General features: G+C 39.7%; 1 protein-coding gene across 2 annotated transcripts in view; it reads left to right on the forward strand.

The window, feature by feature from the left end:
• The window catches only part of negr1 (neuronal growth regulator 1), a 212,484-nt gene that overhangs the window by 127,592 nt on the left and 69,092 nt on the right, over positions 1 to 15,800 (forward strand). For both annotated transcript variants that reach the window (XM_080430684.1, XM_080430685.1), the window contains exon 4: positions 8,553 to 8,684. In XM_080430684.1, the coding sequence (XP_080286810.1) occupies positions 8,553 to 8,684 (132 nt within the window). The remainder of the gene's footprint in view (positions 1 to 8,552; positions 8,685 to 15,800) is intronic.

The following is a 15,800-nucleotide window of genomic DNA, read 5'->3' on the forward strand; positions in this document are numbered from 1 at the left end:
ACAAATTATATGCTCGGCTTGATTAATAAGCTAAATTGAAAAAAGAAAGAAAAAAACAGATTACAGGACAACAATATCAGATATCCCCATCATGCAAGAATAAAGACAGTAAACTCAAATAGCATTCAATGTGGGTTAATAATGAAAAAATATGTAATTAGTTACTTCAACTTGATTATATGCAAGTATAAAGACCGTAAAACTATATATACATTGGGGGTGGTTAATAAGGAAGAATACAAATGAATATTTGATGGGGCGCTGGGTCCGCGGAAGTTTACAAAATTGTGGAGGGGGTCCTTTGGTCCTATAAGGATGGGGACCCTTGAGACCCTTGAGACACGTGATATAGGTATGTGTAAATATGTAGATAATTTGTTTACTTGATTGATCTCCTTTCCCCCTTGCACCCCCACCCCCTTCTTTTTCTTCCCTTTATTTTTTTCTATGGAAATAATATGATGGGAACTATGCACAAAAACAAATTTCACCCACTTTTTAAACCTGTGATGTGACAATAAAGCTGATTATCACGTACCTGAGATAAGATATAATGTCATGTAAGCAGAGACAAACAGTTCACACAAATTCCCACTGCAAATGAAAGAGGTGCCTCTTTTTCCAGTGTACAGATTGTCTATCAGTGATATATATTAATGTATTCGGCTGTTTGCTTGCTTACAACAATAATATCTATCTCTTCCTATGACATAGCTGTCCTGTGGTTGCAAAACAAACCACACTAGACCCCAGGGTTCTCACAGACATTACTAATTTACCCTCAGAAAAGAAAACAATTATGTATAACAAAACATTTTAAAACATAAAATAAAGACAAAAACAAACCATATATATCTGGATACCCTCTGAACCTGCTTATTTTCTTTGGTTACCAACTTTTCATTTTATTTTTTAAAAAGCTTTTCAGAGGGGAGAGACATTACATCACATCACTATGTATGGACAAACAGTTCACACAACATCACACACTATCATAAAAAAGCATATATTTTCAGTACATTGTACATAGATCAGTCAGTGATCATTAATGTATTCATGTACTCTATAGTTTGCCTGCTAGAAATAGGGACATTCTCTTCCTCTGATCTGGTGGTCATGTGATTGTAAAACAACCCAGGCCGCTTCTTAACCCCTTCACCAGACCCCCGGGTTCGCATAGGCATTAAAGGAAAGGAACACCCACGATGTATATATAAAACAATATTTTTTAAATAATACAATTAAATGAAATGAAAACCAAAACAAATCATAATTATGTTGTTGGATACCCTCTAATTCTGCTTATGGAAAAAAAAACTGGGGAAAAAAGAAAAGAAAGTAAAAACAAACATGCTTGAACCTCCTTATTGAACATTCAATTTAAAATGTTCATTCTCTGATACCGATATACAGGTGTTCAACCTGGAGTACAGATTTAACCTTCAGGGCCGCTGTAAGTAATGTTTAACACTGGCATTCTCTATCTCAAGGGTCCCCATCCTTATAGGACCAAAGGACCCCCTCCACAATTTTGTAAACTTCCGCGGACCCAGCGCCCCATCAAATATTCATTTGTATTCTTCCTTATTAACCACCCCCAATGTATATATAGTTTTACGGTCTTTATACTTGCATATAATCAAGTTGAAGTAACTGATTACATATTTTTTCATTATTAACCCACATTGAATGCTATTTGAGTTTACTGTCTTTATTCTTGCATGATGGGGATATCTGATATTGTTGTCCTGTAATCTGTTTTTTTCTTTCTTTTTTCAATTTAGCTTATTAATCAAGCCGAGCATATAATTTGTCTGTAAGCACTGTCACGTTTTTAAACCTGAGCATACTGATACTGTCATTTATTTGGTCATTTTTATTGCTGAACATCCCTCCCAAAAAGTATAGTAGCCTAGCAACTATTCGCACCTTTCAGGTGGATGAAGTGTATCTGTAACTGGTCATTGTAGCCTTATTTAAATTGTAAGAGCCATTTACACTGCTGACCACCTCGTTGACACCTTATTCTCTCTCTCTCTCTCTCTCTCTCTCTCTCTCTCTCTCTCTCTCTCTCTCTCTCTCTCTCTCTCTCTCTCTGATCTATTTACCAAATGTGTGAAGAAAAAAAAACATTAACAAGTAAGTAGGCTATCATATCATTTTAGTGAGGGAGGAAATCGCGGGGGGGTCCTCGGGGGGTCCGCGAAAAAAACAACAACTATCTAATCTAAAGTAAACATCACATCCCTCAAGTCATTCTCATTCACATATGCCATAACTTTTACTACAAATCGATTATAATAGGCCTACTTTATCTACAGATAAAAACACTAGTGATATTCAGTGGGATTTAAAAATGGCGGAGCTGGCTTCAGTTTTACAGACAGACCAAAGTAATCCAGAGCCAGGGATTACCCAATCAGCAAATAGGTCCCGCCCTATGGTCCCGCCCCGTTCCTGTTGATTGACAGACGGCGATGTCAAACCATGATTGGGTAAATGGAAGCCATTCTTTTGAAAAGACAGCATGAAATCCATGATTGGGTAAATGGAAGCCATTCTTTTGAAAAGACAGCATGAAATAAAAAAAACATTTAATAAATACCAAAATAAATAAATAAAAAGCACAATTAAATGAAAAACACTAAAAAATAAATAAATGTATTTATTTATTTATTTGCATTTTTTATTTATATCATGATGTTTTTTATATATTTCATTGTGGTATTTGTTATAACATTTTTGGACCAATGTACCTTCTGAAATAGCTAAAAGTGGCAACATGTAATATATATAGGTTGACATTAAAAGTCACAATGAAATAAATATAAAACGCAATAAAATAAAAAAACATTACAGAATAAATAAATACATTTATTTATTTAATTGTATTTTTTATTTATTTATTTGTATTTTTATTTATATCATTGTGGATTTTATTAATTTCATTGCGATATTTATTTTTTAATTTTTGGACCAATGGACTTGATTAAATAGCTAAAAGTGGCATCATGTAATATATATATAGGTTGACATTAAAAGTTACAATGAAATAAATAAGAACCACAAAGAAATAAATAGAAAACCCAATGATATATAAAAAAATACACAATAAATAAATACATTTATTTATTTAATTGTATTTTGTATTTATTTAATTGTATTTTGTATTTATATCATTGTGTTTATTATTTATTTCATTGTGGTATTTATTATTTAATTTTTGGACCTATGGACTTCCATAGATAAACTTTATTCTTTCTTTATTTATTTATAGATAAACAATATTTCTAACCGCATCACAGCCCACAGTTTATTTTTCCCAATTTAGTGTCATATGTCAAAATGACCGGCTTCACCGGGAATCGTGTGCTTGTATTTTGCTAGGAGATTGGTTGCATAGTTTTATTGATATTGATTTATTAGTGCATTAAATTTCCCCATCCACTTTAATGAAAAAGTGAAAAAACTCAAATTCAAGTATTTTTTTCTCTGAAACCGTAAGAGCTAGAGTTACCAGATTTGGTGGGGAGGTTTATAATTTAGTCCGAAATTATTTAAAAAACACATTACACCAGTCGGCCTCATGGTGGCGCTATAACAGCCCACTTTACGTTTTTGGCCTATAACTTTTGAACCGTAGGTCCTAGAATAAAAATCATTTTCCCCCTAAATTCCTTGGGTCATGATGCAACTCCCCATATAGGCCACGCCCATTTGCGTCAGGATAGATTTTCCGCCATTTTGAATTTTCTTCAAAACACACTTTTAGCTCCTCCTCCCACATATTTGCTCCAAATTTCACAAAAATCAGTACACATAATCTCTGGACCCATGCGATAATCTGGAGTGAAACAGAATTTTGATAGTTCTTGCCGTTCGTCCGTAAATGGCTTCCAAAATTAGAGGGAGGGGCCCGTTTTACAAAAAAGCCCACAAATCACGAACAAAACGTCCAGTCAATCCCAAATTTAAATCACATGGCGAGGGTGGTTTACTCAACAAATCTCCAAAAGCATTTCCACTTTGATCCATAGGGGGCACCACAAATGCTCAAAATGTAACCTTTTGATGCAAAAACCATATGTTGATGTTTCTAGATAAACTGTATTTCGGGCTGCTACTTCTCCCACAGTTTTTTTTGCCCAATTTCGTGCTATATGTCAAAATGACCGGCTTCACCGGGAATCGTGCGCTTGTACTTTGCTAAGAGATTGGTTACATAGTTTAATTGATATTGATTTATTAGTGCATTAAATTTCCCCATCCACTTTAATGGGAAAATGAAAAAATGCCCATTCAAGTATTTTATTCTCAGAAACTGTAAGGGCTAGAGTTACAAGACTTGCAGGGGAGGTTCATGATTTAGTGCGAAATTATTAAACAAAATTATACACCAGTCGGCCACATGGTGGCGCTATAACAGCCCCCTTTACGTTTTGGCCTATAACTCTTGAACCGTAGGTCGTAAAATCAAAATGTATTCTCCCCTGGATTCCTTGGGTTACGACGCATCTCCCCATATAGGCCACGCCCATTTGCGTCAGGATAAATTTTCCGCCATTTTGAATTTTCTTCAAAACACACTTTTAGCTCCTCCTCCCATATATTTTGTCCAAATTTCACAAAAATCGGTACACATGATCTCTGGACCCATGCGATGGGTATTTATGCGACAGAATTTTGATAGTCCATACCGTTCGTCCGTAAATGGCTTCCAAAGTTAGCGGGAGGGGCCCGTTTTACAAAAAAGCCCACAAATCACGAACAAAACGTCCAGTCAATCCCAAATTTGAATCACATGTCAAGTGTGGATTACTCAACAAATCCCCAAAATAATTTCCACTTTGATCCATAGGGGGCGCCACAAATGCTCAAAATGTAACCTTTTGATACAAAAACCATATGTTGGGGGGACCAATCCTCTCAAAATGAAACGCAAGTGATCTCAGGAGTTGCGTGACAATGTAATTGGCGCAGCCTCCGACGGTATTCCTCCCAGCGTATTCCTCGAGTCCCGGCGGCAGCGAACCGCGACTCGCGTCGGCGCAACCACACTCTGCAATTGCCCTGAATTGCGACGCGTCTAGTTCTCCCTTGTTCCTAGCATGCGGTCTAAAAATATACCTACAGTGGGTATGTTGATTCCACCATCAACATTGACTGCATTAATAATGTTTAAACTCAACTGGTTGGGCGGCATCTTGCTACATCTCTCAAGCCTGTCATTGCATAGTATACAATACATAGGCCTACTGTAGATGTAGTGGATGGTTATCCCCAAACTAACAAGTGTAGGTTTTCATGGGGAAGATCTCAAAAAACCTACAAACCTACAAATGCCCTTGAGTGTAACCTTTAGGTTTCCAGAGCCAATGGTACTAAGGCAGTTTAGTGTTAGGTTGTATAGTCTGACAGTGGCTATATTTGTCTTTCCATGTCCTCACTTCATCTTCATTTAATTTGATCTCATCTCATCGTATACTCATGTCATCTCGTAGCAATTGCTTCTCGACTAATCTCATTCCACCTCCCCACCTCCCACTGTCTAGAATTGAAGTTGTAGATGTGTTGAGGTCGAGGAGTGGAATGCCTTTGAATGAAAACTAAAATAACATTGTAATGATGTGAAATAATGAAGCACATGAATTATAAAGTGACGTTATTATTGTCATTACTTACTCAGAAACTGGCAAGCACAGATGTACACCCACGCACGCACGCATGTTGCACGCACACACACACATCTCTCTCCAAAGGTAAACAACAGACATCTATGTCACTGCATGTTTGCATTTCCCTGGAGAAAACAGCTGCATTTGTTACAGCCTTTTGCTGAATTAAAATGAATGCTTCACGCGTAGATGTCTTATGGGTCAGTGCTTCCGAGCTCTAACCGAAACATCCTTTTGCATAGAATTTTCACGTTGAGTATCATCATTCTCCATTGCAGATAAAAGACAATACAACAGTGCATTAGGCCAGGGCACTGTATGTTATGCAACTACTAAGTGCATCTGTGTGTGTGTGTGTACGTGTGTGTGGGTGTGTGTGTGGGGGGGGGGGGGGACATTGGGAGTGAGAAGTGTTCGTCTATAAGGGAGCTGAGACATGAAATCATATGGAAACCAATATTTCACTATCTAGCATATATCCTTGCCAGGCACATGCACACATAGACATCAAAGGAGGCTTCAGCCCCTCCCCTTTTACCTGTCTGTAAAAAAACTGCCCTGACCATGAACGCAGCATTTACTATGGGGAAAGAAATGCAAATGTCCCCCTTTCCATGCCAGGCCCGAAGGCAGCATTCAGGTGAATTGCCTTTTTCCGAACTCTCCTGAACTTGAACACAGTATTTTGCGTTGAAAGAATTTGTCCTCTGTGTAGAAATCCTTGTTGTACGCCGCATCTTCAGTTGCTAAAGAGTGCGGGGTCGTGCCCCAAAAATAGCTGATCTAAACTAGCTCTCAACGTGTCGCAGTGCGACGCGTTGTGAGCTTGTAGATCCACTGTTTCCGGAATTTCAGCCCCTGCATCGCTAACATTCTCTGCACGTCCCTGATCCTTGCTGTGTACGTGGGCAATGGATGTTACATGGTACTACAGTATATAATGAAGAGGCCGGGCACAGGGCAACCACTAATGGTGCACACCTTAAAAGCTGTGCTGACAATATTTGGATAGTCAATAAAATGAACATAATTGAATATCACCGTGTTCCATGAGCTGGGCTCCCACTCAATAACTGAAGCCTCAAAGAGGAAACAAAAAGAACACAGTGTGCTATCTCCGCATTCTGATGGTGTAATTTCATATTAAAACGGGTTTGTTTCTCAGACATTTGAATTGCTCCTTTATGGATTGTTTTTTGCGATTGTTTATGTAGCCAGCATTGTCTTGTCCCGAGGCTCCTGGACTATATCGAACCCGCCATAGCAGTGTGAGCAGCAGAGGAAAGGAGAACTCATTATCGGCATCGCCTTCAGGGGTTCATTCATGTTTTTGACACAGCAGTTAGACAACAATGGGCCACCAGCATTGCAGAAAATATAGCAAGGCTTTTATATATAATGTTCTCCCCCAAAGAAAAAAAAAATTGGGTGGCAGAACAGAATGGCAGTATTTCCATACCTGAAGCATGGATCGAACAGAGTTGGTCTGTTCCTGTCGTGGGGGGTGAGATATTGCTGAGTCAGTGTCTAGTCTCTGCAGGCCTCCCGCTATGTATGAAGAGCGGGGGAGGTTTTCTTTTGCTCGTTTTTACCGTGCCAGGTGCCTATCCCTCTCACGCTCCCTGCACAAAAATCTACCATCACCTCCTTCAAAGACTAATATATAGATAGATTTCACACTGAGCACCATTTCAATAAAAAATTCTTCTGGTCAGGGGAGAATCTTTGCAGTTCAGTCTCTCTGATATATCCACAGCAGGGCCTGCTGTGATTTTGTTGCCATTTATTAGATGAGAACACCCAATCAGATTGGTTTCATTTGTTGGTGATTAATGTTTGTTTGTTTTTTCTTTCTTTCTTCTTTTTTTTTTAAGGTGGCTCCCCATGCTAAAACTCTATCCTCTTTACTTCACTTTGCTGCCGGAGGGTTTAAATAAGTGGATAAACATTTCCCTGGTCGAGAAATAATAAATCATGATTTGATAATTAAAACTATCAATAATGAATGCTATGCCTAATATTCCTAATTGGATCACATTTTGCCTGCGGTAGACTGATCAGTGGCCACTAACCCAATTTGGACCGTAAACGTACAGATCCGAAACATCACTCAGGGGGTAAAACGTTATATTTAACCATACAAATTTCCCACAGCAAATGTTTATGCAAGGATGGCTACCAGTGTGCAAGGCTGTTTTAGAGAGCCCTAATGGGACCACCCATGATTTGTTGTTTCCACCATGGGTGTTTTGCCAGTAAAATGGAAGCAAGTTAACAAAAATTGATGCCATGGGGTTGGCAATACATTTGCTTTTTAGTTTTTTAGTTTGTTTGTTCGGGGGTTCGTCACAGTGCTTCCTTTGCAAGCCAGTCATCCTGTTTGTTATTATTGCCTTTGGTTGTGATAATAATACAAACATTGTCAGTGCTTTAGTGAAGTAGTAAAAGCACTGACGTGCATTCATCCATCAGATTTGAATGGGTTCTAGGAAAGAGCTCTAACTGCGTGAGTCCTCAGTAGTTGAGTACATGATGAGTCTCTGACTGAGAGTCTGCCATTATTTCATTTCCTGCCACCGTATCAATATGGACGGATCAATGCCCGGCTAATCCACCGCTATATTTCAGGAAGCCAGGAAAGTCATCAAGAGTTCAGCGGAACGCCTAATTCTGTTACAGTAGATCTGCTGTTCAGCCAGATGACTTTGCGGTGGAATGGTTCACTTTTTTGTTTCAATCTTGAAAATATCATATTGCTGTATCACAGCAATATTCACTCCTGGGCTCCGGGTAGAATATATGTTGTTGTTTTTATTTATTTTCCTTTTGTCCTGTGTTCTGAAAATTACAGTGTCTCCTCTGTTTTTCTATTTCCAGCCAGGAAGTATGACAGCGGCGAATATCTAAACATCACGGGCATCACAAGAGACCAGGCGGGGGACTACGAGTGCAGCGCTATAAATGACATCGCCTCCCCTGACACCAAGACAATGAAAGTCACAGTCAACTGTGAGTACGCCTTCTTTCTTAATCTATCCTTTCCTTTTCTTGTTTAATGGGCTGACAGGAACGGGAGAAGGCACAGGAGCCATCTTCAAGAGACATCAGTGTCCCTAAGCATTCAGAGAGTAAGAGTGTCATTTGGCGAGGTGCACCCACCATCGGTGCGTTGCCGGCGCAGAAGTTTGAGAAAGTGCCCGAGCAGAGTTTGAAGTTCCTGAATATTTAACGAGAGAATCCCCTTTATGTCCATGCGCGTAGGTGATTAATTCTCGCTAAGGAAAGGTCTGGCTGTTCTAAGGCCTATTCCATTATGCCGGTAATGAGTCTTTCAAAAGTGTGAGGAGACAGTAATGAGGAGACGAGGCATTAATGAATGATACTGGGCTTCAGCCGCTGTGATCTCAGGGAAATCAACGTTTCTCGGTGCGATCAGGAATCGGGCGCTGGACAATTACTGTCTCTCACCCCGCCAGTCTCATTGTCTCTCGTCTCTCTTTCTTTTTAAAGTCCACCTCCCTCTGCTCTTATTCACGTAATTTTTTTTTTTTTCATTGACGCCCTTTGCTGATTCACATCTCATCAGTCAGGAAGCTGTAGGCACTCAGAGGGGGAGAAACGGAGGGCAGAACCTTTTTATGGCTCAGTCACGACCCAGTTGCGGATAGGTATTTAATCATAAGGTTAAATCATGTAACTTTCCAACAGCGCAAGTCTGGGATTGGTATCCTCAAATTTTCAAATGAAGAGTTTCTATTCACTGAAGTTTCGATTCAGATAACATTTTTGTCGCTACGGATTATTTTGAGCCTGTTTGTTATCAAATGATATTTTGGGCCTGCTGTCTCTGTGTAAGGAGCAGGCACTAACAAGCTGCGCTTGAGAGGAAATGGTCGACGCCAATTATGTATGGCTCTTTGAGGCATGGCTTCAGAGATAATGGAGCACTTGGCGACTGGAAATATCTTTGTAACTGAACAATGCTCATATTCACAATGATGGAGACGGCATGCTGTGGACATAGAAGATGAGTTTTCAAAGGGAGTTCGCTTGAGTATGTGGCTTTGGCTTGCAGGATCAAGTTATCAAACTGAATAGATGTATTAGGCAGACATTGTCTCATTATCAGACACATAAACAGCGCTATGTGAACTTCAAATTCAACTTTATTGTCGCATCACAAGTTTACAGGTGTAAACGAGTAGGTGAAATTATGTTATTTTTGTGCGTGCAAAGTTTCACGATTATAGGATGCCGCGTTCATGATTTTTGGCATTTTGAGCGAAAGGGGCCCCTCCCGCCAAATGAAACCTAATCATACCCAATCTGAATGTAATCTGCAAAATCTGACAGATACATGTTGATCACATGAGCACAGAGATCATGTGTACCGAGTTTTGGACAAAATCTGTAGGAGTAGTGCCAAAAAGTGTGTTTTGAAAAAGAAATCTTGTCAGGCGGAAATGGGCGTGGCCTATGTGATGAGATGCATCATGATCCAAGGGGAAAAAATCTTTTGATTGAGAGTTATAGGCCAAAATGTGAAACGGCAGAGACAGTAAGAAGACACAATGTCATATATACAATGTCAAATATACATAATGTGCATGGTCAAGATGAAGCAGAATATGCCTCTTGTGCAAGTAGAGACAACATTTAGCAGTGGATATAAATAGAAGCAGATCACAGTGTTTTGTGCGGGTGAGGGACATTACTTAGCAGCAGATGACAGGTGGGGAGTCAGGGAGAGTCACACTGGCCCCGGTGTTAGCAGGAGGTTGGGAGAGGGCAGACGGCGATTGAAATAAACTATTTAATATGTTATATTAATTATTTACCCACAATGTATATTTAATTTTGTATAGCCTACATATGGGGATATCTGATATTGTTCTCCTGATGTTTCTCCTTTGTTTCTACTCTATTGTTATGACTAGGCTATATTTAGTTTTTGGATTGAATTAATACATTATTAACACGATTGTTAACAGTATAGGTAGTACAGTCAAGGGTTATGCTAAAAGGATACACAAAAAGCCCCAGGGGGCTTGTTTCTATTGTGGTCGTCTGTACTGAATTAATCAGTATGAAGCCAGATCGTTGCATGTATGGAAAATACATTCACTGGTTTGTTCCTTCTCCATTTCCAAGTTTTGCACTTTGTGGGTCTTTGGTGGTTTGGAAATAACTCACAAAAAGCTGCAGTATGTATGTAATCACACACCAGCGGGGAGAAGGAAGGTCTCACTCTCTCCCAAAATCCCTGCTAATGTTTGGAACGAGTTCACTCGCCGTCCCCTCAGTTCCAGTTTGGCTTTGAAAGCAACCTCTTTATCCACCAACTTAAATTCATTCTCACCTGAAGTGATAGACTGAGTTTATTGAAGGTTGAATATGGATCACAGGTAAACGAGTTTTGCGAACCATTCCTTGTCGTCATTGAAATGTGCTGCCATTTTTTTCTGAAAGCTTTTTTTCTTCAGCGTTTCACGTATCATATGTAGCTAAATCAAACACTCGCCAGCAATCTCCCCCATTGCACTTGTGCAGACTTGGCAATGATTATGGAATTTCACTTTCCTGCTGTTATATTTGGTCATTGTACCTGTCATATTTAATTCTATGAGTGACACGCACTGACAGAAAATGTGCTGGGTTGGGAGAATTGCATAACATATAATACCTCGTTGAGAGTTAGGGTTGCATTGCAATAGAGTTAAGTAGCATCTTTTGTTTTGTTTATTACCTGCAACAAAACAGCAGTGAGATAAAGTAGCAGCGATAGGTTGGACTGGTGGTGGCTGTTCCACAGACACATAATGGTGGTGATTGGTGATTATTTATCAAATTAAATTAAATTATAGTCCTTTGCATGTGGACTGGCTTCATGGGCCACCAAAGGGTCTTCTGATCCCATGTTGGGGACCGATGCCCTATTGCACACATTTAGTATACTGAACATCTAACTACCTTTCCATAGGAAATTAACAACAAAACAGCACCAGCAATTTATTCTTGGTGGACACACCATGCCCTGAAACACACATTAAGCATGTCTAGCCGCAGTAGGAAAATCAATCTGCAGTAATTATATGAGCCTGGCTGAAGTGGACTATTGGTGTCTATAAAAATTAAATATAAATCTCAGAGCTCTCTTCCTCTTTGGCTGTAAATATTTAGTTATTTATCATGTCCTGTTTGAACTAAGATCCACGCAATGGCGTACCGAACTCAGGTCTACATAACATGAGTGTCTTAATTATTTGGCTATTGTACATGTTGTTTGAACTTCTGTACAGTTGAGCCAATGGCTCATACTCAGTATTGTAAGAGTCCGCTTCCGCTGTGATTTGTCTCAGGTATCATTCTAAACGGTGAACAACTAGAAATTAATCATGGTTCAAGTTTTCAGGTCTCAAAGCATCTTCCAAGGATCTATTTCAAGGGAAACCGCAGTTGGCAATCCTCCTTAACCCATTTAGACCTGGAACGCAGGTCACTTTAGGTTTCTTTGGCTATTCAAAAATAGCAGATATACAAGCTCATAGCGCGGCACCGAGTGCCGCGCTAAGAGCTTGTAGATCTGCTATTTTTGAAAAATCGTAAAAAAAATATTTTTTATATATTTTTCAAAAATCTGTTAGGATTTAGAAAACATTTTAAGAATCGGACTCAGGCCTTAATGGGTTAACATGTCTCCCTGCCAATGTGTAGCCTACACCCGTTTGTCTATCTATGTGTCAGCATGTCTACGAATGTGCCTGTGGGTGCGGTCTCTCTGTGGAGAGACCGTAGGGACATTCATACATGGAGGATTGTGACAAATGGTCTCATTTACAAAGATAAGGGGCAGAATGAATGAATTGAGGTTGTCCATTGGAGCGTTTGATATGGCCACAGCAGGCAGAGGGTCCAGACCGGCTGGTTGCCACTCTTCACTGCCTTTCCACCACCCTGGTGCAATTCACCCCTCTGTGAGGGAAAGGAAGATGGGCTCGGGTGCTATCCTAATCTATCATTCAAGCTCCACTCACACATACACACACACGCACACACACATCAGTATATATTCACGGAGCGGCCCAGGCCGCTGGGGACCCTGTGAGTGATTGACATGCCAAATGTGGGATTAGGATAAAGGTGTTACTTGATGTCAGTGTCTCAGGGAGAGGAGAAGATGAGCGAAAGAGCACCAGAGCAATCTGCCTAGCTGGCATAGTGTCGGCTCATATAAACAAAAGATGGTTCTCACTTAAAGATGGAGTGCCATGATATTTTTCAACCCTAAAACCTGATCATAAGGTATTATTATTATGTAAGGATTTTTTTCAAAAAGAAAAAGTGTACAGTAAGTGTTAAAATGTTGTTTTTATGTAGACACACCCACCAGTTAATTAAGTATACCTGGTTTCACTTAGCACCACCCATCTAATCCAGTCCCTCCGCCTCCTCCTATAAGACCACCCACCTGTCCTAGTCCTTCCCCCTTATCACTAAAGGACTGCCCATGGTTCTGCCCATTTGTTTACAAAATGGCAGGAGGACAAATTGGACAAATACAGCCATATATGTTTGAACCTGAATCTGGTTCAGATGAAGATGAGGAGGAAGAAGAAGAACTACTCCATAACCGGAAAGCCTCATCAACCCTTTGCTCAAATCCCAAATGCTCATGTGTGCAACGGATAAATAAAAGGCTTAAAAGGACAACTTTGTTTTTTTACAACCAAGGTTTATATTTTAGCTTGTAATTAAAGTAAATAAAAGATGAGTGTTATTTCTTTTTCATTTACTGCTTTCTATAGTTTTAGCAATTTTCGCGATATTTTTTACAGTGGGCGGGGGCATTCTGTCCGGTGGCTAAATATGCCTTTTTTACACAATAAAAAAGGTACGGTGGTCTTTGATGGCCAGATGTGATTATTATTGGGGGCTAGAAGAGCTACTGTAAATAATAATAAAGAAAACGCCGGGTTATTGTGTAAAAAAATACATATTTAGCCACCGGACAGAATGCCTCCCCCACTGTAAAAAAGATCGCAAAAATTGCTAAAACTATAGAAAGCAGTAAATTAAAACATTTTAACACTCATCTTTTATTTACTTTAATTACAATCTAAAACATAAACCTTGGTTGTAAAAAACTAAAGTTGTCCTTTAAACAGAACCATCAGTTGTCATACATTCTTACAGATGTGCCATGGTGATGTTCAATATCCTGTGATCCAAGTAGAACTTTATCTTACAATGACTATGGTATCCATTACATCAGTGACATTATTTATAGCATCACTGCACACATTTTACTATCATTACAATGCATTTGTATTCCTTCAACCTGACCTTCCCATTTAAATGGGCTATGTATTCTTTCCATACATCCCCTAACTAGAAAATGGAAATATAAGCTACAGTATATTACAGTAGGCATATGCATATAAAACGTCTAACTAGATGCTCTCATAATGTATTCAGAGCCATTTCCACCTTGATAATACACTTCTGTTTGCAGAGGCACAGATCATTCTTTTTTTTTAAATTATATTGACAAACAATCACGCTATGTATCTAATCCAACTGAACTAGCTCTAGCGACCCTAACGTTGGCTGAGACTGTATGACTCGAGTTGGTCCCGCCCGCGTCGGTATGTTCTGCCGATTTAATGTAAATGTTTTACCTTCTGAACATCGTATGAAAAATCTGAAGGTAGGCGCCGTAACCTACATATGTCTGTTGTTCCGACGGCGTGAAACAACGCATCGATGGGCTCAAACAACCGTTTAAAACCTTAGTTTGTTGGCAGCCTGCGTTGAATTAACATGGAGGCTCGTCCCTGATCTAACTCTACGCCATGTTAAACGGCGATGCGCGTTCACGACCAGCACTGTCTCTGCACGTTGAATTCAACGCAGAGTCGCAGACCGGCACAAAACTCCGATTTAAAAGGTTGTTTCAACCCATCCATTAATTTCTTCACACCGTCGTAACAACAGACGACTGTAGGTTACCGCGACTACCGTTACATTTTCCATACGATGTTCAGAAGCGATCTTATTGACGCTGAACTAAATCCCACAACTAAACGGTGGGGGAGGTCACAGACACAAGGCTATGTCAAACCGATTCATGCTCCTAAATCATTTTATTGGGGCTGGCGGATGTTTTAATTTACCGGTAACGCTCCTGAGGTGCTGCTTTCTGTGTCTCCAGGATAAATCGTCGGAATATAACCTGGCTTCAGTACTTTCCTGTTTGCAAATCCCATATTGACTTGCACTAAGTTGGTGAAGCAGTCATCAACAAAATGGGAACTACACACCCGAAGCCTGGTAGAGGGGGCTGAGGGAAAAATCCTGTCTTTATAAATGAAATTAAGCCATTGATCACGTTTGTCCGTGTCAATGGGCAAAGTGTGAAACAACTGTTTGATAGCTGTCACACAGCAGCACAGAACAAACCCTGCCATGGTCACACACGTGTGTTTGAGGCAGCTCCGCCCACAAAAGGTTGTAGTATAAATGACATTGATAATGAGGGGAGGTGCGGTGGGTGGGTATGGGCATTGTTACGTCAGTATGTCGCTGTTTTTGGATTGGCACGTTTGACTCTCAAGGTTTCAGCCTCCAGGAAAAAACTCCAAATAGTCAGAGAAGACATGAAACACCTTAAAACCACCAGCGGGGGCCTTAATGAAGTTCTATCAACCTCATAGACACATGAAAAACAGAAAAAGTGCAAAAACATGGCACCACCTCTTTAAAAAATGCTCTCTGTATCAAAATGCTCATTCAATCTCTGGATAGCTCTCACAGGAAACTCTAAAGCCTAAAATCTGTAAGTGATGTTATACTTGGTTGTACGTTGCTCATGAAAACTCATTGTCAGCTAAAGGAATGCATGATGAGTCAAGAGATAATACTATCTCACACTGAAATTCACAAATAACAAAGTTTAAAACCTAGTATGGCTGGACCGTGTATGAAATGCTGGAGGGTTTTTAATTTGAAACAACAGATACAGGGAGCAGTGAGACTCCACCAGTGCAACTTCATCAGTCAGTGATGTTCATGTTTCTGTGTTATCCCTGAAGATGTTTGGTCATACCACTTTAATAGATCATCCAG

This window comes from Gymnoscopelus braueri (assembly GCF_963280865.1).
Source record: "Gymnoscopelus braueri genome assembly, chromosome: 6".
In the NCBI taxonomy this organism is placed as follows: Eukaryota; Metazoa; Chordata; class Actinopteri; order Myctophiformes; family Myctophidae; genus Gymnoscopelus; species Gymnoscopelus braueri.